The following is a 22,178-nucleotide window of genomic DNA, read 5'->3' on the forward strand; positions in this document are numbered from 1 at the left end:
CTAACCTAGAAATAGTACCTCAGGTTAAGAACTTTGCTTCAGGATGAGAACAGAAATCATGCGGCAGTGGCGCGGTGGTGCCAGGAGGCCCCATTAGTTAAAGTGGTACCTCAGGTTAAGAACAGTTTCAGGTTAGGAATGGACCTCTGGAACGAATTAAGTTCTTAACCCGAGGTACTACTGTAACACACGAAAGTGCTTAGAAGAACCCGGGATCTCTCTGAGGAGAATAGGTGTGTCTCCCAGCCACCCTCAGCACCCTTAACTCACTACAGTTCCCATGGTTCTTGGGGGAAGCCATGACTGTTTAAAAAAGATGTATCACCTTTTAATGGCTGCTGAGGATGTGGCAAGCAAGACCCAGGTACAAGGGTGGGTGGGGATTACAAAAGCAACTTTGGAGCAAGGGGGGAGGGATCCTATGGGTGTGTAGGGGGGGGGGAGCCTCAAAAGAGCTCTACCAGGGGAGTTGATTCTACTCAGTGGACATGAAGTGCTGGCTGGCTGTTGGAGGGGGCAGGTGTCCGGGAATGGAAAACCAAGAGGGAAACTGAATGGAGTATCTTGGGAAAGGGCATGGCCAGCTGGACTCCAACCAGGCAAGCAAGAGCTGAAGTAGACAGTCAAAGTTCAAGGCCCTAGTCCTGCCAGGCAGAGAGCAGGTTAACAACCAACCCCTCTTCACGGGAAACCGAAAATTGTAACTTTGTGAGGTGAATGGGGGTGGAGGTGGGGTCTCCTAACAACTCTCAGTACCTGTAACAAATGACAGTGGTACCTCGGGTTAAGAACTTAATTTGTTCTGGAGGTCCGTTCTTAACCTGAAACTGTTCTTAACCTGAAGCACCACTTTAGCTAATGGGGCCTCCCACTGCCACCGCGCAATTTCTGTTCCCATCCTGAAGCAAAGTTCTTAACCGAAGGTAATATTTCTGGGTTAGCGGAGTCTGTAACCTGAAGCATCTGTAACCCAAGGTACCACTGTATAGGATTCTTTGGAACAAGTCATATAGGGGCCAATTTCTAGGTGCCAAAGTCCCTTCACCACTGCCCCAATAAAATATTTGAGGGGCCCCTCAAAATTGATAGACATTGGCATTCAAATGGTGACATGGACCGTGTCATGTGACCGATTATGCAGGCTGGGGCTTACCTGGCTTTACCCCCACCCCCACCCCCACCCCTATATTTTATTCAAAATGGCACCTCTGGTTGCTGTTAAGGGTGCTTAGAGTTGTTCAGAAGCCTCTGTTCCACACCCAGAGCTACAATTTGCCGAGTGGTTTTAACCAGGGCTTTTCTTAGCCAGAACTCAGTTCTGGCACCTCTCAGATGGGCACCATTGCCCTTATAAGAGAACATGAGGGGGTTTCATTGTGAGTTCCGGCACCTCTTTTTCTCAAAAAATAGCACTGGTTTTAACAGTCAATCTTTCTTCACAGGAAACTCCTGAGAACTGCAGCCCTGTGAGGGGAAGGTAGGGTTTCCTAACAACTCTCAGCACCTGTAACAAATGACAGTAGTACCTCGGGTTAAGAACTTAATTCATTCCGGAGGTCCGTACTTAACCTGAAACTGTTCTTAACCTGAAGCACCACTTTAGCTGATGGGGCCTCCTGCTGCCGCCGCGCTGCCGGAGCACGATTTCTGTTCTCATCCTGAAGCAAAGTTCTTAACCTGAAGCATTATTTCTTGGTTAGCGGAGTCTGTAACCTGAAGCGTATGTAACCTGAAGCGTATGTAACCCGAGGTACCACTGTACAGCTCCCAGGCTTCTTTGGGGGCCATTTAAAGCATATCGTAGCGCTTTAAATGTATGGAATAAACGTGGCCTGAGAGAAACTGAAACTGATAGATTCATCCATCTCGAAAGGTTTTTTTTGGCATGCCACCCTTTTCATTAGGCCTGACAAGCCAAGGAGGAAACACCCCCTTCTCTCTTTTTCTCTTTCTCCCTCTTTCTCTCTCCCCCCATCAGGTCACCACCCCTGTTTGCTAAGAGGGAGAGAAGGAGGATGCCAGAGTAGGTGGAGCTGGTGATATCACTGTCGCCGCGGAGGGCGTAACAAGGGAAGGGATGCTGTTGCCAGGGTACCTTGGATTAAAGCAAAGAGGTGCCTCAGGCCTGCAGAGCAGGCTTAGCAGACAGGGAATCAAACCCATCCGAAAACACACTGGTTGTCTATTGCCTCTTGATGGGAACTGAACCAATGGTGTTGAATTGGATCCACAACAGGTTGTCACATTAAACAGTTGTTTCTTATTACAGTGGTGCCTCGCAAGACGAAAAGAATCCGTTCCGCGAGTCTCTTCGTTTTTTCGTCTTGTGAAGCAACCCCATTAGCGGATTAGCGGATTAGCGCTATTAGCAGTTTAGCGGCTATTAGTGGCTATTAAAGGCTTAAGGGATTAGCGGATTAGCTGCTAAAAGGCTATTAGCAGCTTAGTGCCTTAGAAAAAGGGGGTGGGGAGTGGAAAAAAATTGCAGGAACTCGCAAGACATTTTCGTCTTGCGAAGCAAGCCCATAGGAAATTCGTTCTGCGAAGCACCTCCAAAACGGAAAACCCTTTCGTCTAGCGGGTTTTCTGTCTTGCGAGGCATTCGTCTTGCGGGGCACCACTGTATTATTATTCACATTTGCTTGCCTGTTCCCCCCCCCCCCAAGCATTTTGACCCAGACCCTCCAGGACAGCCTCTGTAAATCCAGGACTATCCCTGGGGAAAAAGGGACAGTTGGAGGGTCCGAATTTTGCATTCCCGCCCAGCATGAAAATATGTCCAAAGGTTCCCACAACCCCTCCAACAAAGCTTTGGGCTTTAAAGAGCGGGGTTTCAAGGGGAAATCTCCAGAGCAAAAAATAATAAAAGGCCACTCAGACGCGGAGTTTTCAATGGCGGACTGTTCCTTGAAAGAGGAAAGGTGAGTGTGGCTAAGCCCTCAGTTACAAAACAACCACGGGGTCAGACAGAACATGTGACGCACCCTGAAAGGTCAGCGAAATGAAAAGGACTGAATCTTAAAGAGAGATGGGCCAACAGAAATGTTTACCGTCTGCGGTATCTCATTTCATTGTAGAAGGGATTAACGTAAGGACCTGCTGGATCACGCCCAAAGGCCCGGCTAGTCCATCATCCTGTCCTCACAGCGGCCAATCAGGTTCCACAGGCCGGGCGTGGAAGCAGCAGCCATCCCTCATCGTTACAGACCCTCCAAGTGTCCCTATTTTCCAGGGACAGACCCGGATTTACAGAAGCCGTCCTAGTTTCCAGTCTGATTCTGGAATGTCCAGCTTTTCCTTAGGACGTCTCTGTTTTCTTTGGAGAAATGTTGGAGTGTATGAGGTTATGCAACCCCTGAGCCAAGGAGATAAGAAACTATGAAACTTTTATAAGACATAATAATAATAATAACAATTATTATTATTATTATTATTATTATTATTATTATTATTATTACTATTATTTATTTGTACCCCGCCCATCTGGCTGGGCTTCCCCAGCCACTCTGGGCGGCTTCCAACAAAGATGAAAAATACACTAAAACGTCACATATTAAAAACTTCCCTGAACAGGGCTGCCTTCAGATGTCTTCTGAATGTCAGGTATAGGGAAGTTCTTTTAAATGTTTGATGTTTTATTATGTTTTAATATTTTTTTGAAGTTACCCAGAGTGGCTGGCGCAACCCAGTCAGATGGGTGTGGTATTATTATTATTATTATTATTATTGACTAGAGTGTCCCTGTTTTCATCGGAGAAATGTTGGAGGGTATGTCGTTACCCATAAGAACATGAGAAGAGGCTTCCTAGATCAGGCCAAAGGCCAATCTTGTGATCCATGTCCATATTAGGAGAAGTTAGCACTGAAACGCTGATGGATCGTCATTTTGCTTTAAAAAGCAAAATCCCACAAACTTCTGCTGCAACGTGGAGAACCGAATACGAGATTGGGAAAAATGAGAAACTTAGAAAACCTGAAACAAACAGATTTGCCCATCCCTTGTGAACTTCTCTAATCTCCCTTTAAGGCAATCATCCTCTAAACCATCCATGGGTAGGCAAACTAGGGCCGGGGGCTGGATCCGGCCCAATCACCTTCTAAATCCAGCCTGCGGACGGTCCGGGAATCAGCGTGTTTTTACATCAGTAGAACGTGTGCTTCTATTTAAAATGCAGCTAAGAAGAAGAAGAAGAACTTTTTTATTTGTACCCCACCCATGTGACTGGATTGCCCCAGCAACTCAGGATGGCTGCCAACAAATATAAAAGCATAATAAAACATCAAGCATACGTCTAGTACCATATTTTGTTCCCCTGGCTGTTGGCTTTTTGAAGGCATTCTCCCAGCTGCAGTTTGAAATGGGATTACGCCCCTGTAACATTTGGAGTGACAGATAAATCATATTTGAAAGTATGCCAGAGATGCAAAAAGCACAATGGAACATAAAAATGGAAGAGGGGCCTGTTGGATTAGGCTAGTGCCCCATCTAGTCAAGCACCCTGTTCTCACCATGGCCAACCAACGGGAATCCCAAAAGCAGGACCTGAGCCCGGCAGCAACTCTCCCCAACTGCGGTTTCCAGCAACTGGTATTCAGAGGCACAATGCCTTTAACCAGGCATAGGCAAACTCCAGCCCTCCAGATGTTTGGGATTACAATTCCCATCATGCCTAGCTAACAGGACCAGTGGGCAGGGATGATGGGAATTGTAGTCTGAAACATCTGGAGGGCTGGAGTTTGCCTATGCCTGCTAACAATTGCTGCAATTATCCTATGTGATGGACCTGTAGTTCTTCACTAAAATACTGGAAGATGCTTATGACAGTCAGAGCAAAAATATAAAAGTAGGAAGTTCCCTTAGATCGATTATGATTATGATTATACCACCCAATACCTGCAGGTCTCAGGGTGGTTCACAACTCAAAGTTACAGTATACAAAGTATACAGTAATACAAAATACATAATAAAAATAAATAAAGCATTACTGAAGTATATGTCACCTATCATAAACAGAATATAAGGAAGTTACATCTTATCTGTAAACACCTGCAAGAATGTTACGGGCTCAAAACTGGAAAGTTTCATTACTCCCTTATTGGAATAAATGGCTTCATAAAGTATTGGACTTGACTATAATAGGGACGCGGGTGGTGCTGTGGGTTATACCACAGAGCCTAGGACTTGCTGATCAGAAGGTCAGCGGTTTGAATCCCCGCGATGGGGTGAGCTCCCGTTGCTCGGTCCCTGCTCCTGCCAACCTAGCAGTTCGAAAGCACATCAAAGTGCAAGTAGATAATTAGGTACCGCTCCAGCGGGAAGGTAAACGGTGTTTCCGTGCGCTGCTCTGGTTTGCCAGAAGCAGCTTAATCATGCTGGCCACATGACCCGGAAGCTGTACGCCGGCTCCCTCGGCCAATAAAGCGAGATGAGCGCCGCAACCCCAGAGTCGGTCACGACTGGACCTAATGGTCAGGGGTCCCTTTACCTATAATGGCAAAAGTAACATCTAAGAGTAAGAATAGCAAGTGACTATAGAAACCGCCTTGAGATCTACGGATGAAGCAAATACAAATAATAATAATAATAATAATAATAATAATAATAATAATAATAATAATAGAAACAAATTCTGAAGAAACTGGTGGGCTCTTACACAATATTGCCAGGAAAATTATTGCCTCCTGTGAAAGCAAATTCCAGTGGGATTTATTTTCTTGCAGAATGCCATGAGCAAGAGTAACTTCTTCTGGAACAGCTTTCTTGATCGTTCTTATAATTGTCAAATGATTATATTGAAAAGAAATGAAATGGGATGCTGGACTCAGAAGGATTTTTCATTTTCTGACCTTTCTGTTTGGCCAGCAAGAGAAATGATCCTGGTCTCCGTTTTGGAAAGATCTTCGTTAACCTCCGTTGGTCTTGGGAACTGCGCTGCAGCCCTGCAGGTAAAATGTGTCAATTCCACACTCTTTATCACTCCCAGCCCAAACAACCAAGGGCTGCATGTGTGTCTGACCCTGACAGTGGGGGTTAAGGCGATGGGATCTCAGAAGTCAGAACTGGAGACTGCAAGGGCCTCTCTGTACGTTGATAAGCAGAGTACAGCTCGCTGTTTGTAGGTTGCTTTAGTTCAGTGTGGTTTTGTTCCAATGTCCAAGCCTTGCCGAGACTCTTTCCCCACTATGTGTCTCCAGGAGCTGCTGAGTGTTGCAATGCGATAGCCTTCGCCCTCATTGCAGCCAAGGCGTTGCTCTAATCCCAAATTGCAACAGCCCCCCCACTCCAAATGTCCCAGTTTAGGGATGCCCTTTGTATTCTTTGCTGGAACCAGAGCTATATTTCCCATAGGGCTTAGTGGTTCATTACGCCAGGGCACCGGCCTCTCGGGGCGCCCAGCAAGTTGGGGAGCTGTGCAGCTTTGCCTCCCCTTTCCCTGCACGCCTGTCAGCTGTGCCCCATCAACCATATGGCTGGCGGCCGTGCAGCTTCCTTCCCAAGCCTCCATGGGAGGAGAGCGATCCCTGCAGAAAGCCAGTGTGGTGCAGTCGGTAAGAGCGGTGGACTCGTAATCTGGTGAACCTGGTTCGTGTCTCCGCTCCTCCACATGCAGCTGCTGGGTGACCCTGGGCTAGTCACACTTCTCTGAAGTCTCTCAGCCCCACTCACCTCACAGAGTGTTTGTTGTGGGGGAGGAAGGGAAATGAGAATGTTAGCTGCTTTGAGACTCCTTCGGGTAGTGATAAAGCGGGATATCAAATCCAAACTCTTCTTCTTCTTAGGATGGAAGCTGCGCCCCGCCAACCAAATGGCCGGCCAGCGTGCAGCTTCCCTCCCAAGCCTCTGCGGGGATTGCTCTCCTGCAGCGGCATGGGGGAGAGTCCCCCCCCCCATGGCTGGCAATGCGCAGCTTTGCCCCACCCATCCATGGTAATTTGGGGGTGCAGGGCAGATATTTGCACCCCGGCGCCACATCTGCTAAAGACGGCCCTGGCTGGAACCTAAATCACAACAGGAGACTCCAGTGTGCTTCAAATCTCCCATCTTACCAGGGAAACACCCTGTTTTCTGTGCCTCGCAACAGGGGACTCTCATGTCCTCTTGGGTTTCATGTTACAGAGGCAAGGGAACGCTGAGTGTGGTCAGACATGCACTCTGGGCTTTAAGAAGGCTAATTTCGAAAAGCTTAAGGAACTACAGGGTGAGATCCCATGGTCAGAAATACCGTATTTTTCGCTCTATAAGACGCACCAGACCACAAGACGCACCTAGTTTTTGGAGGAGGAAAACAAGGAAAAAAATATTCTGAATCTCAGAAGCCAGAACAACAAGAGGGATTGCTGTGCAGCGAAAGCAGCGATCACTCTTGCTGTTCTGGCTTCTGTGATAGTTGCGCAGCCTGCATTCGCTCCATAAGACGCACACACATTTCCCCTTACTTTTTAGGAGGGAAAAAGTGAGTCTTATAGAGCAAAAAATACGGTACTCAAAAGAGAGGGGAGCCCAAGATGGAGGGGAGTTTCTTAAAGTTGAAATATTGAAGTCACAAATGCAGAGAATTCCAACAAGAAATAAAATTGGGAGGCACCGAAAGAAAACAGTGTGGCTGCATAAGGAGCTTACAGACTGGCTGAGATTTAAGAAGGGCATGTCTGCCCCACTCCCATGCCCCACCACTTCCCAGCCATGAAAATCTGAGCTATAAACATAATTATGGACTAATGTAATTTTATGGAGTGGGGAGGAGATTTCTTGGAAGAGTGTCATAACACCTGTATGCCTTCGTACCATTGCTTATTTCCTGCAAGTTCCTGTCCCTTTGCTAGGGACGGGGAAGAAATTTAGTTTGCATTTAAAAGCAAACCTGCTTAAGTCGTACTTTTTGACACAAGATGCAAACCGCAATGCAGCCCCTCTTCGAAATCCACACTCCTCTGAAATTTTGCAGCGCAGTTCTCCAGCCGAGTAATGCATATGAAGATGAATATGTTAGGAGAAAACATGCATGTATTAGTTGATTTTTTTAAAAAAAATCTTAATGAATATAACCTACAAAATGCCATATATTATGCAAAAATGACTTTGCTAAAAAGGGGGGGGGGGAGTGTTTATCGGGCACAATGGAACTCAAGGTACTTATGAATTTTCATGAGGATTTTTTAATTGCAAATTTATAGGTGTTGGTGTTTATTCTTCCAGGCTCCAAGTACAAGTCCCTTGGCTGCCATAAAGGCACGCAAAATCCTTTTTCGTTCTTCTGCCATTAATCACCACCCTACAGGAATATAAATTAAAAGTACAGCAAGTAAAAAGGATCTCACTGGTACAAAATTGATACGACTTCATGAGGACTTAAAAAAAAAATATGAATGTGTTGGGAAACTAGGACTAGGACAAAAATGGGAAATCGATAAGGGCAGGTCTACTTGATCTGATAGGGACCTGGGTGGGCTGTGGGTAAAAGCCTCAGCGCCTAGGACTTGCCGATTGAAAGGTCGACGGTTTGAATCCCCGCAGCGGGGTGCGCTCCCGTCGCTCGGTCCCAGCGCCTGCCAACCTAGCAGTTCGAAAGCACCGCCGGGTGCAAGTAGATAAATAGGGACCGCTTACCAGCGGGAAGGTAAACGGCGTTCCGTGTGCTGCGCTGACTTGCCAGAGCAGCAATGTCACGCTGGCCACGTGACCCGGAAGTGTCTGTGGACAGCACTGGCTCCCGGCCTCTAGAGTGAGATGAGCGCACAACCTTAGAGTCTGGCAAGACTGGCCCGTACAGGCAGGGGTACCTTTACCTTTTTTTACTTGACCTGATGCAAATGTTTGTGCATGAATACCAAGACACTGCAGGGCCAACAGCTTCCCACATCGCAACCTGGAGAGGTAGCAGTCCCCTTCGTTTAAATGTACAAACTCACATCTTTATCTGAGATTCCTGGAGTCCTCCTTCACGCAGCAGAGAGTTAAACTATGGAACTCACTCCCACAGGAGGCAGCGATACAGTGGCGTTGCAAGGTGGGGGCGGGGGGGGGGGCGGTGTGCCCCAGGTTCCCTATTTGGGAGGGTGACAAGAAGGCACCCCGCGGCGTGCTTGCTCTGCCACCCGGGTGTGGCGGCGCGAGCAGCCACCACGCCACCGCAGCCGCATGTGAAGGACCCTCCGTTCATGGCTGCAGCCACGAGCAGAGGATCCCACCACCGTCCGTACGGTGCTTGAGCGGCGCCGACAGCAAATCGCTACATACAACGCATGCACGGTGTCGCACGTATGCGCTGTGTGTAGCAATGCCACACATGCGCTGTACTGATACCGCCTGAGAGCCGTATGGATGGCGGTGGGATCCCTCCACCACCGGCAGGAGCCGCTTACGGAGAGCCGGGATGGGAGGCTCCTGCTTTGCTGCTTTACAGCGAGCCAAGGAGGGGCGGACAGGAGCCGCCCCCCCCCCCCAGCTTCCCTCCCTTCCTGGCTCACTGTAAGCAGCTCCCGCTTTGTCACTTTACTGCGAGCCAGGGAGGGAGGGAGGGGGACGGACGCAGTGGCGTAGCGTGGGGGGTGCAGGGGGGGCCGGCCGCACCGGCCGCAACATCTGGGGGTAAGGGTTAGGGGGCGCAAATCCATGGGTTAGGGGGCGCAAATTACTTGCCTTGCCCCGGGTGCTGACAACCCACGCTATGCCACTGGACGGACGAGAGCCATGGCTCCCAAGAGGACACAGTTTTGCCAGTGCCCCAGCAAAGCATCATAGCTCCCCCCCTTCCCCCGACGGCTCGGGGTACTTGGGAATTGCGGGGGTGCAGCGCAGAGGCGTAGGGAGGGGGGGCCGGAGATTCAGCGCCTGCCTGTGATTCCCAAACCTACCCCGAGCTGTCGATGTGTAACAAAAATTTTTTTGCACTGGGTACCACCTGGGCCTCCTATGCCACTGCAGTGAGGACTGGACAAATTCATGGAGGAAAAAGTTATTGATGGCCGGAGGCAGTAATGCTTCTCAGTACCAGTTCCTGGAAAGCACAGGAGGGCAGAGGGCTTTTGTCTTCGAATCCTGGTTGCGGGTTTCCCACAGGCATCTGGTTGAGAACAGGATGTTGGACTAGAATCATAGAATCATAGAATCATAGAGTTGGAAGAGACCACAAGGGCCATCGAGTCCAACCCCCTGCCAAGCAGGAAACACCATCAGAGCACTCCTGACATATGGTTGTCAAGCCTCTGCTTAAAGACCTCCAAAGAAGGAGACTCCACCACACTCTTTGGCAGCAAATTCCACTGTCGAACAGCTCTTACTGTCAGGAAGTTCTTCCTAATGTTTAGGTGGAATCTTCTTTCTTGTAGTTTGGATCCATTGCTCCGTGTCCGCTTCTCTGGAGCAGCAGAAAACAACCTTTCTCCCTCCTCTATGTGACATCCTTTTATATATTTGAACATGGCTATCATATCACCCCTTAACCTCCTCTTCTCCAGGCTAAACATGCCCAGCTCCCTTAGCCGTTCCTCATAAGGCATCGTTTCCAGGCCTTTGACCATTTTGGTTGCCCTCCTCTGGACACGTTCCAGTTTGTCAGTGTCCTTCTTGAACTGTGGTGCCCAGAACTGGACACAGTACTCCAGGTGAGGTCTGACCAGAGCAAAATACAGTGGCACTATTACTTCCCTTGATCTAGATGCTATACTCCTATTGATGCAGCCCAGAATTGCATTGGCTTTTTTAGCTGCCGCGTCACACTGTTGGCTCATGTCAAGTTTGTGGTCATGTCAAGTTTGTGGTCAACCAAGACTCCTAGATCCTTTTCACATGTACTTCTCTCAAGCCAGGTGTCACCCATCTTGTATTTGTGCCTAGATGGGCCTGATCCAGCAAACTCTTCTTATGTCCTCATGGAAGTGTTTCACTGCTGCTGGACGAGGGCAGCATTGACCATGTTGGGCTGAGGGTGGCCTGGCACTGACAACTCTATCTGCCCTCTGTTGACCTTGCCCAAAAGGTGCCCCTCTAAATCGTGCCCAGATTTGCCACCTGAGGCAAAGCTCTCAGACCGCCTCATGGCTGGACGGCCCTTATTTGCTCATCCAGCCTCTACAGAGCATGCAAAAAAGGCTACATTTGTGGGAGGGGGGAGGTTATTGTTCACGTGACGCAGTAGCTCCTTATAGCATTGCTGGGAACAGGAGGTGTAAAATGTCTTTCATGGCTTTGTGGCCGGCACGCCCCACAGAAGAATTTTGGACACTTTCTCTACTTCCCTATCACCTAGATAAAATATCTGTGTGGCTTTGTATAGCTGTTGCCACACCTTGATAGAATTTTCTGGGCTACCAGTAACCATCCACCCTCCGCTCTGCTCAGAATTTCAAAGCAACGTCCCTTCACGGGTAACTGAATTGGTCCAGCACCCAATCAAAAAGCCTCTTCCTTTGCATCGGGGTGGGGAATCTTTTTGCAAAGCTGCATCCCAGGCTGGACAGCCTTCCTGAGAGCTGCATCAAATACAAACTTTTCTCTTTGTATGGTAGGCCACATAGCGCTATCTGCCCTGCATCCTGGCAAGCAAAGTGCCATGATCGGGGTTCAGAGGCACATTCCAGCCAGGCAGAAACACTCAAGGAGGATGAAAAACAGGGCTGGTGAAGGGTGTGGCCTGGGGAGAATCCTGAGGGCCAGGTGGAAAGGCCTGGAGGGCCACATTTGCCTCCCAGGCCTGAGGCCCCTCACCCCTTTCTCGCACCAACTGTATGATGGCTGATGATGACATGTGAAATATACTCGGAGTCGAGAGTGGATTTCATGCTCTTTATTCAGCTCATAGTGGTGAGGAGGAATGAAAGTCCCCCCAAAGTAACTGCTTTATATACATTATTATATACAATGGGCTGCACGTGATTGGCTAATTCCGGAATTCTCCTGTAGGCCAATCAGGTTGTGGATTCACTTCCATCTGCAACTGGATTGGGTGGCTCCTGCAGACCAATCATACTGCTGCATTGTTCTAGGACCAATCAGACTGCTGCATTTTGGATCCTATTATTCTAGGACCAATCAGATTGCTGCATTTTGGATCCTATTCAACTCAGTACATAACAACATGTAAGAACCAGGGGCATAGGAAGGGGTGTGTGGTGGGGGCAGTCTGCCCCAGGTGTCATCCCAGAGGGGGGTGACAAAATCCCCCTGGCGGATCACGTCGCTGTGCTGGGATCGCCCCCCCCCGGCATATCGGCCCCCGGGTGCACGGCATGTGTGCTGCTCAGGGTGTCCTAGCGGTGAGCTCCGCCACTGGTAAGAACCATACTTCCCACACCTCTAAGGAAAAGCCAGCCTCTGGTGAGAGAACAGCATACCCTCCAACATTCCTCTGGCTGGCAGCAGCGGCCATGGAGAGGCAATGGGATGCTCCATCATCACCGCTGCTCGGGACAAATGCTGGCTCACCCTCCTCCCCAAATTCAGCGGCAGCAGCACCGGCAGGGCAAATAGGGACATTCCGGGACTAAATCAGAAGACTCTGCTCCCCTGTGTCCTATTTATTTTATTGCATTTCTATCCCACCTTTTTCTCCAAGGAGCTTAAAGATGGCGCACATGCTTCTCTTCATCCCCATTTTATCCTCACAACCACCCCATGAGGTAGGTTAGGTAGTCTGAGAGACAGTGACTGGCCCCAGGTCACGCCCAGTGAACTTCATTGCCAAGCGGAGATTTGAACCCGGATCTCCCTCCCAGGTCTGATACTCTATCCACAGTTGTGGCCCCGGACAGATTTGGGGGATGTGAGCCTTGGCAGAGGGGCTGGAGGAAAGCTGCCGTCCTTCGCAGCAGGACCTCTTTCAAAGAGTTTTCTCGGCTAGTTAGGGAGGTTCTCCAAGCTGAAATTGAACAATGAAAAAACAGAGTCTGGTTTACCAGTTATGGACTGGTATGTAATCTGATCAAGTAATTGCGTCAGGAATTTCATTTATATAAATATATATATAAAAGCAGGAGATTTTGTGAGCTTGCTGGGTAACCTTCAGCTTTCTAAATGAACTTTGCACATGCGGAGAAAAGGCTGAAAGAAAGGTTTGGTTAGCATAACTGAATTTCTTTTGTGTTCCTTTCAAGCAAAACCAAAAGTTGGCATGATCCTTGAGTTTCTTGTGTGCCTTTTTTTTGAGTTAGTCATTCCTTGATGACGGGTGAAGGGATTTTGGTGGGGTGAAGGGCAGCCACTCTTCATGTGCTCAGAAACACTCTCTGCCTCCACTGTCGGGACATGGAGGTGCAGCCTTTTCCCATCCCCACCCCTTGACACACCCCTGCCTTCTTTTCTCACTGAAATTCAGTCTTGCTTTGGTAAAGGCCAGGCCAGTGGACAGGCACCTGCAGAAACAATTTCCCACTGTTTTAGGTGATTAATGGCACCTTCTTGAGCCTTGAGTCCAGGGAGACTGCCGCTAAATGCCAATTGCTGGAATCACCCGGGGGGAAAGCTTCCCTGTTCCTCCCTATGCCCCACGAACCGCAAAACCAAAAAGAAGCAGAGGTGGCAACCTCTTCCACAGCGACTGTCTCTGAATTCCAGAAATAGATTCAGAATTTGCACAACCTGTTCAGAGACTGTGCAATCAGGAATCTTTGAGGCCGAGCGGTTGGGTGCCTTTGTAAAACGATGTTATTTACCGAGAAAACATCCCTCCGTTGCTTCCAGGGCCCTGCATTCCCTGTGGCCTTTCACTATCGATGGGCCATGGCATGATGCCGTCAGTCTCTTTGTCCCCTACCTGCCCTTCATTGTTCTTCCCTGCATGCATAACATCTTCATTCAATGGGGCAAAGAACAGGCTCTCTCAAACAGCTGCAATGACGTGGACAGGCTCAGGGCTGGATTTTGGTTTGATGGAGCCCTAAGCTAATGAAGGTAATGGGACCCTTTATATGTCCAGCTGTCCTGTTTTTTGTGTTGAATATATGATATGCTAGGGATGCGGGTGGCCTGTGGGTTAAACTACAGAGCCTAGGACTTGCCAATCAGAAGGTTGGTGGTTCGAATCCCTGCTACGGTGGTGAGCTCCCATTGCTCGGTCCCTGCTCCTGCCAACCTAGCAGTTTGAAAGCACGTCAAAGTGCAAGTAGATAAATAGGTACCGCTCCGGCGGGAAGGTAAACGGCGTTTCCGTGTGCTGCTCTGGTTCGCCAAGAAGCGGCTTAGTCATGCTGGCCACGACCCGGAAGCTGTACGCCGGCTCCCTTGGCCAATAAAGCGAGATGAGTGCTGCAACTCCACGACTGGACCTAATAGTCAGGGGTCCCTTTACCTTTACCTTTTATATTATATGCTATATGGTTATTTATGGACCTAATAGGTATCTAAAGCCATTTGCACATAACAAAATATTTATTTTATCAAAGTAATTTTTGAATTGAAACACAATTAAGAAGAAGTATATAAATAGTGAAATACAATTATAGAATCATAGAATCATAGAGTTGGAAGAGACCACAAGGGCCATCGAGTCCAACCCCCTGCCAAGCAGGAAACACCATCAGAGCACTCCTGACATATGGTTGTCAAGCCTCTGCTTAAAGACCTCCAAAGAAGGAGACTCCACCACACTCCTTGGCAGCAAATTCCACTGTCGAACAGCTCTTACTGTCAGGAAGTTCTTCCTAATGTTTAGGTGGAATCTTCTTTCTTGTAGAAAGAATTATTAAGCTCTAACTTGAAATGATTTTTTATTCATAACAAACTTAGTAATACAAACACATTGGCATTTGGCAATAACAAAAGTTCCTTTAGAAACACAATTTACAAAGACTCATAACCCAGTCTCTAGAAACTTGCTGTAACATGAAATAATGCAAACTACTAATAATTATAAATAGCAGAATGTAGGCACCCTATTGCTGCCAACCTAGCAGTTTGAAAGCACGTCAAAGTGCAAGTAGATAAATAGGTACCGCTCCAGCAGGAAGGTAAACGGCATTTCCGTGTGCTGCTCTGGTTTCGCCAGAAGCGGCTTGGTCATGCTGGTCACATGACCCGGAAAAACTGCGGACAAACGCCGGCTCCCTCGGCCAGTAAAGCGAGATGAGCACTACAACCCCAGAGTCATTCACGACTGGATGTAACTGTCAGGGGTCCTTTACCATTTTTTTAGGCACCCTATATATGGAAATGAGCAAACCAGTGATATTTTAGGGAGCAGGCTAGCAGGCAGGGCCCATTTCTTACAACACAGGGGCCTACACAACACAAAACACTGTTGCTGTGTATAGCTTTTATTTTATTTGTCCTTTATCTTATATTTTGGAAATGTACATCCAGGGTTTTTCCCCTTTAAACTTTTTGGGGACCCCCAAGAGAGTGGAGCCCTAAGCTATAGCTTGTTTAGCTGATAGGTAAATCCGGCACTGGACGGGCTGGATACAGAGGGGAGGTGGAAGGAACCAGCCCGGGGAAGGCAGCTCAGAGCCTGGAGACTGGTGGTGGGACAATGAGAAGAAGACTGGGAGCAGGATGCGTCGGAAGCTGAAGAGGCAACAGGGTTTAGTGAGCAGGGAGAGTCTCTGGCAGAGAGCAGTTCAGAATCAGAGGCAGGAGAGGAGGCAGGAGAGGAGGGAGGCCAAGAGGCAGGGCTGAGTCCGGCTGGTGAAGAAGCCAGAGGGGTCTCAGCCTCCAACAAGTTCCCCTCTCCCCTAGTGTCCCATTTCCCCCTTTCTCTTTCAAACATCCTCTTATCTCCTTCCATCATTACTTCTCTTCCTTCCTCTCTGCCCAGCAGGCTGACAGGAAAGAAAAAGATGCTTTTTCTCCGGAAGCCTGAACCGATCACTTTTGAAATTAGGCCGAGGGCCACATGTGTCCTCAGGACTCCAAGTTGCCTACCCTTTCCTATACCCTTTCCACAAACCCAGTGGGCGCTCTTAACTGCTGAGCCTGCGCACGACGCACCCCAGAGTCATTCTGTTTGCTGCAAGAACACAGGAGCGGAGAAGAACCTTTACGGAAGGAGGAAGTATTGCCAGGCAGTTTCCCCTTCTTTCGAGCACAGATGCTGCTGCTTTTATTTCATGTTTATTTCATTTTTATGGTCTGTTTATGGTTTTATGTTCTCTCCAGGCCCACTGTTTATATTATGGCGAAATGGCCAGTAAAATAACAGCAGTGTTGAGGCATGGAAGGCTTTATTTGCTCAGTCAGACCAAGTCCTGTCCAGTCCAGAATCCAGATTCACACTGACAGATTCTTCCTGGATCACCCGCAGCTGTTCTTCACTGACCCCCCCCCCAGCCCAAACTGTTTTCTGGAGGTAGAATGCTTCTGGGTAGAGAGGCTCTGTCTTCAACTATTATGATGACTAACAGATATTGATAGACTGGCGTGCCATGGAAAACGCCTCACTCTCGCTCAGTCGGACCAAAGTTTCGTTTGCCCAAGCACCCTGTCTCTGACAGGGGACAGGTGCCTGCTTCTGGAAAGCTCATGAGCCAGGCAGAAGGCTGAGACAGCTATCCCCCCCCCCCCCGCACAAAAAAAGAAATAAATTGTTTGACCTCTAGTTTGGGAAGGGAGCTGCCAGCATGCCAGGAAACAGAGGCAGAGGAATGGGGCAGCGGTGGGAAAAATCGCCCTATTTTCTGCCACACCCCTCTGCAAACACATGATGCATGGGGAAAATGAACAGCAGCTACCAAGAGAAAGAAGGATCTTGCGGTGGCTCCTTGACGTACACTTTCTTTTCCTTTGTCGTGACTAAATCTGCCACCGCCCTCCCAGGGCTGCAAAACATTAACAGATTAAGTATGAGTCCTTCAGGGTCCCTACTACAATTCTATGATTCTATAATGGAGAGGGAGAGAAACCAGTCACCTTTCAACTCCTTCCAGCCCCGTGGCAAGCCAAGTTAAATTTCATCCCTTCTAGGAAGAGGAAGTAAGATCAAGGGTGTTGAAAATAAACAAATTTAAAAAAACCAATAAAGGAAACTTAAATCCTATGGATGCTATTTTTAGGCAGCTAGGTGGATGATCTCATTTCAGCAATAAATCTTTTTCACACAGTGCCTTTCCTTGTGAGAGTGTCACGGTGTGTCAGAGTTACGTTTGGGTAGCAGCTGGATTGCTGCCACATATTTTGCTGCTGCTTCACCCGGCCAGCGCATAGTTAAACTATGATGTTCCCTCCCGTGAGATGTAGTGAAAGCCGCTAACTTGGAGGACTGGAAAAGAGGAACCCTGGAGGAGAATGGTAGAACTGTAGAGTTGGAAGGGACAGGGGGTCATCTAGTCCAACCCCCTGCGATGCAGGAACATGCAGCTATCTCACATGCAGGGATCGAACCTGCAACCTCGACGTTATCAGCACCACGCTCTCGCCGACTGAGCTATCAGTATTCGCAGAAAGGCATCGGTGGACTAGATGCCCCTTTGGGTCCCTTCCAACTCTACAATTCTACGGCGCAGCTCCTTTATGGATCCTTTCTGGCCCCGCCTTCCTCTGCTTTCTCCTCCCTTGAGAGAGCTCTCCTACAAGTCCCCAGATGTGTTTCAAACGCATGGGTTAGACTAGAAATTGGGATGATGAGAGTCGAGGCTTATATCCACCTAACATCAGTCTATAAATGGCTGACATTGAATTTGCTCCCCCAGGGAATAGCCCCACTGATCCTCTGCAACCAGTTCCAGTCAGGCTGGCAGACAGCAGTCCTGAACCCCCTTCAGAAACTGGGTTTTGCCCCTCGATCCCTTCTAAGTCATAGACACCGAGAGACAACAGGACTGCTCAAGGTGCCCCAACTATAAAATTGGAGAAATCAAGAGATATATAGCCACACTGGCAGCATATCTCTGCTTTCTCATATCCAAAAATGCAAGAAGGGCCTTTACACTTGCCAGAAGCTCGGCTCTGCCCTCGCCGTTCCTGGAAGGATCCTTTAAAAAAGTCCCATATGCTCAGAGACTTTGCGCCTGTTCATTGGGGGAGATAGGAAGCCCAGAGCACTTGTTCTTTAGATGTCCCTTTTATGAAGAGGCACGAAGACCATTGATCCCCTGCTGGTGAGGCTCACTGACCTCCCGGAAAAGCAAAAATTTGACCTTTTCTTGTTAGGCAAAGATCATAAGACGACCCGGATGGTCGCCAGATTCTGTGTACAGAACTGTAGGTGCAGACCATCTCCCGAATCAAACTAGTTCATTAAGAAAATTCCCAAACTCGGTTCCATGGGTGACTCTGGGTCATCTCTCTGCAGTAGCTTATCTTAAAGTTTTAAGTGTCTATACGCTTATCACATTTATAAATTTTAAATGTTGTACATTGTTTTAAATGTTTGTTTTCCTTCTGAGATTGTACCGTAATAAATCTATCTATCTTCCACGGTGGAGAAGAATAGGGGAAAGTCTTTCTGCCTCTCGTAAACACAGGAAATGGGAGAGATCCAGTGATGGAAGGTTCAAGACACCTTGAGCTCCTTTTTAGTGGGATGGAAATGCCAGCAAATTAATAGCAAGGTTATTGAGGGAGACCGGCCACCAGGGCTGAGTCCAGCCCCCGCTGGGAACGGGCGCATGCGAATCCTGCCTCGGGTCTGAGCCTCGTGCGTGGAAGATCATGGGCTCGTACAAAGGGCAAGGAGTCCAGAAAGTGCACAGAACACTTAATCATACCTGTCTGGGGACGGCGAAGGGAACAGGAGTTAGAATAAATAAAAGAACCTTGTTAAAACATTTCAAGACCAGTCTCTGTATCACCCAGAGGCCCTTTCCACACCCATTGCAAATATGAGATGAATAAAGCGATAAAAGTCTGAGCTCCAGAGTCTTTTGACGTCACAGCGCAGCCAAATTTGAGGGGGAAACATCGTTCAGCTGTTACGGTTGGGCAAGACGGGTCATTGAAATTTAACAACCCAAGCGCCTGAACTGAAGGGAGGGAGCAAAGTAGCTGGCAAGGACACCTTTGGTTCCCTGCCCCCTCCCCTAATTTTTTATTAGTTTTCAAACAATTCAACGAATTCAATTTCAATGCAATATTCCCTTAAGATTTTGACTTCCCATCCTTCCTTCCATGATGTTTCTATTCAAATCTTTCATCTACAGTACTGCCATATATGTAATATTTAAAGCATAATAATAATAATAATAATCATATTTTTATTATTTATACCCCACCCATCTGGCTTGGTTTCCCCAGCCACTCTGGGCGGTTCCCAACAGAGGACTAAAAACAGAATAAAACTTCAGACATTAAAAACTTCCCTAAACAGGGCTGCTCTCAGATGTCTTCTAAAAGTCAGGTAGTTGTTTAGTTCCTTGACATCTGATGGGAGGGCGCCACTACTGAGCAAATAAATCTTACATTGCATTCCTTTATCATCCTCATTACTTTGCCTATATTTCAAGTCCTGTGCATAGCTATTCCCTTTTTTTGCTTCCCGCTGCTATCCCAGATTGTTAGATATCCCGTAGACTGTCCCCAGGACAGGTGAGGCTGCTGATCCCTTATTTTCAAATCTGAAAGTTGACAGCTATGGTCCTGTGATTTCATTTCACTATAGTATTTTCTCAACTGATCAGAAAAGGGTCTCCATTCTTCTGCATGCGTTTCTCCTTTTTGGTTTCTTATTTTCGACGTCAGTTTCTCCATCTCCTCATAGTCCAATGATTTCAAGGTCCGCTCCTCTTTCATTATTGGAACTTCTTTCCATTTATGTGCATACAGAATTCTGGCTGCTTCGGCGGCACACATAACCAATTTAACCAGGTTTTTGGGAGACCTTTGCTATCGGCTCAGCTCTTGCGACTTTCGCTTAAGGGTATGGCACCCCCCACCCGGGGGATGCGTTCCCTTCTGGGCAGACGCCCCGTGATCACATGGCCATGGTGGGCAGGGCCATAGAAAAAAGGGGCGGAGCAAACCATGTGAATTTTGTAGAGGAGGCTGATTTCAACACAAACACTCACACACAAACCCCCCAGATAGAGAGGCTTGGAAGGGCCGCATTCGGCCCTCCGGGCCTGAGGTTCTTCACCGCTGGAGGAGCTTCGCAGGGGAAATCTCCAAAGGGTCAAAACAGTGCAAGAGAATTCTTGCATTGCATTCCCTGTTTCTTTTAAGTGAAGGCTCCGTTTATAATATTTTGGCTCCTCTGTTCCATTCCTTGATGCTCCCTTTCTTCTTTGGCATCCACAAAATTTTCTGGCTACAGGCCTGAACTGCCTTTTCCCCAAAACAACCTTTCTGTTTTGCAAAACTCGAGAGATCCACACCACAGGGATGGGCCGATCGGTCCGTTTCGGTTTCTCCTAACTTCTCTTTGTTCCGGGTTTAATTTAATTCCACCACGTATCTGCATCGATTTGTCAGTTTGATTTCCAAGCGTCCTCATGGAAACTTGACAGCATTTTAGCCCCAGTTTATCCAAAATTATATGCATTTCTATGCACTATTCTGCCTAATTGTGTACATTAGGCAGAATAGTGCATAGAAATGCATATAATTTTGGATAAACTGGGGCTAAAATGCTGTCAAGTTTCCATGAGGACGCTTGTGTGTGTGGCGTGTTATTTCCACTAATACATGCGTTTTGAAATGCACGCTTTCGCCTAATATGCACCATTTTTAAATTTCAGTTCGCACAGAACAGAGGGGACAATTACTGTATTTTTCGCCTTATAGGACGCACTTTTCCCCCTCCAAAAATGAAAGGCTTGCGGATAGCTTCCTGAACTCCCGCCGGGCTCCCCAGGCTTGTGGATAGCAGCCTCTTCTGGGGGCTGGGGTCGGGGAAGCTGGGGGGGAAATAATTGTTTTTCTTTATCCCCTCCCCCCCAAAAAACTAGGTGCGCCCTATAGGGTGAAAAATATGGTATAACAAGAAATGAAAAATAAAATATGAAAAGCAGAAGTGAAAAACCATGCAAATTAGTACAATTGCATACAAAGTCCAAATCATCAAGTGGGGGGAGGTGAGAATTAAAGTTGTCTCCATATATAGAAAACATATTGAGAGTTACATGACTGCCATGCATGATTCCAGGTTTGCTAGGCTGATGTACCCATTTTTTTTGCAGACCTTTTTTGATTGGAGAGCTGCATTACAAATTTGGAGGAGTGAGTATGTAGAAAGAGAAACTTTGAACCTTGGTAAGATTCCAGTCCTCATGGTGCTAGACCACATGGTTCTGTTCCTGCATTGCAGCGGGTTGGACTAGTTAATCCTTTGGGATCCCTGCCAACTCTACAATTTTAGCATTTTACACAAGAGGTGGGTTTATATAGGAACATAGGAAACTTCCTTGCACAGAGTCAGAGCTGTGCTCTAGTTAGCTCAATATTGTCGACACTGACTGGCAGCAGCTCTCCAGGGTTTCAGATACGGAGCCTGGAGATGCTGGGAATTGGAACCTGGGACTTTCTGCATGCTGCAACCACTGAGCCTTTTCCCAAATACCAGTTTTGGGGTGTCCTCTGAATACCAGTTACTGCAGAGAGAGCTCAGCCTTTGCAGAAGGGAAGGGGGGAAAGAGAGTGATCCTGAACATGCACAGAGTGTTTTGCACTAAGAACTCCTGCCAGCCCAGTTCCAGACTGGTTTGAGCCCCTGAACCTGCCGCTTTAGAAACCCAGCACTGCTGTCCAACCCCCCCCCCCCAAGTCCAAGGCCCCAGACCCCCCAGCACCTAGTACAGGCTTCCTCAACCTCAGCCCCCCAGATGTTTTTGGCCTAGGTAAAGGTAAAGGGACCCCTGACCATTAGGTCCAGTTGTGGCCGACTCTGGGGTTGCAGCGCTCATCTCGCTTTATTGGCCGAGGGAGCCAGCGTATAGCTTCTGGGTCATGTGGCCAGCATGACTAAGCCGCTTCTGGCGAACCAGAGCAGCACACGGAAACGCCGTTTACCTTTCTGCCGGAGTGGTACCAATTTATCTACTTGCACTTTGACGTGCTTTCGAACTGCTAGGTTGGCAGGAGCAGGGACCGAGCAATGGGAGCTCACCCCTTTGCGGGGATTTGAACCGCCGACCTTCTGATCGGCAAGTCCTAGGCTCTGTGGTTTAACCCAAAGCGCCACCCGCATCCCGTTTTTGGCCTACAACTCCCATGATCCCTAGCTAGCAGGATCAGTGGGCAGGGATGATGGGAATTGTAGTCTAAAAACATCTGGAGGGCTGAGATTGAGGAAGCCTGGCCTAGTACATCTACACAC

The 22,178-nt window shown here is 48.1% G+C and overlaps 1 protein-coding gene across 4 annotated transcripts in view; it reads left to right on the top strand.

Moving 5' to 3' along the window:
- Positions 1-13,921, top strand: part of LOC310667035 (uncharacterized protein) — a 31,842-nt gene extending 17,921 nt beyond the window's left edge. The window contains exons 5-6 of one of the 4 annotated variants that reach the window (XM_083418682.1): positions 5,864-5,946; positions 12,555-13,921. In XM_083418682.1, the coding sequence (XP_083274808.1) occupies positions 5,864-5,946; positions 12,555-12,562 (91 nt within the window). In that variant the 3' untranslated portion in view covers positions 12,563-13,921. The other 3 variants (XM_083418681.1, XM_083418680.1, XM_083418683.1) reach the window with 3 other exon arrangements.
- Positions 13,922-22,178: the final 8,257 nt, after the last annotated feature.

The sequence above is a fragment of the Podarcis tiliguerta genome, assembly GCF_965153285.1.
Source record: "Podarcis tiliguerta genome assembly, chromosome: 16".
Lineage (NCBI taxonomy): Eukaryota > Metazoa > Chordata > Lepidosauria > Squamata > Lacertidae > Podarcis > Podarcis tiliguerta.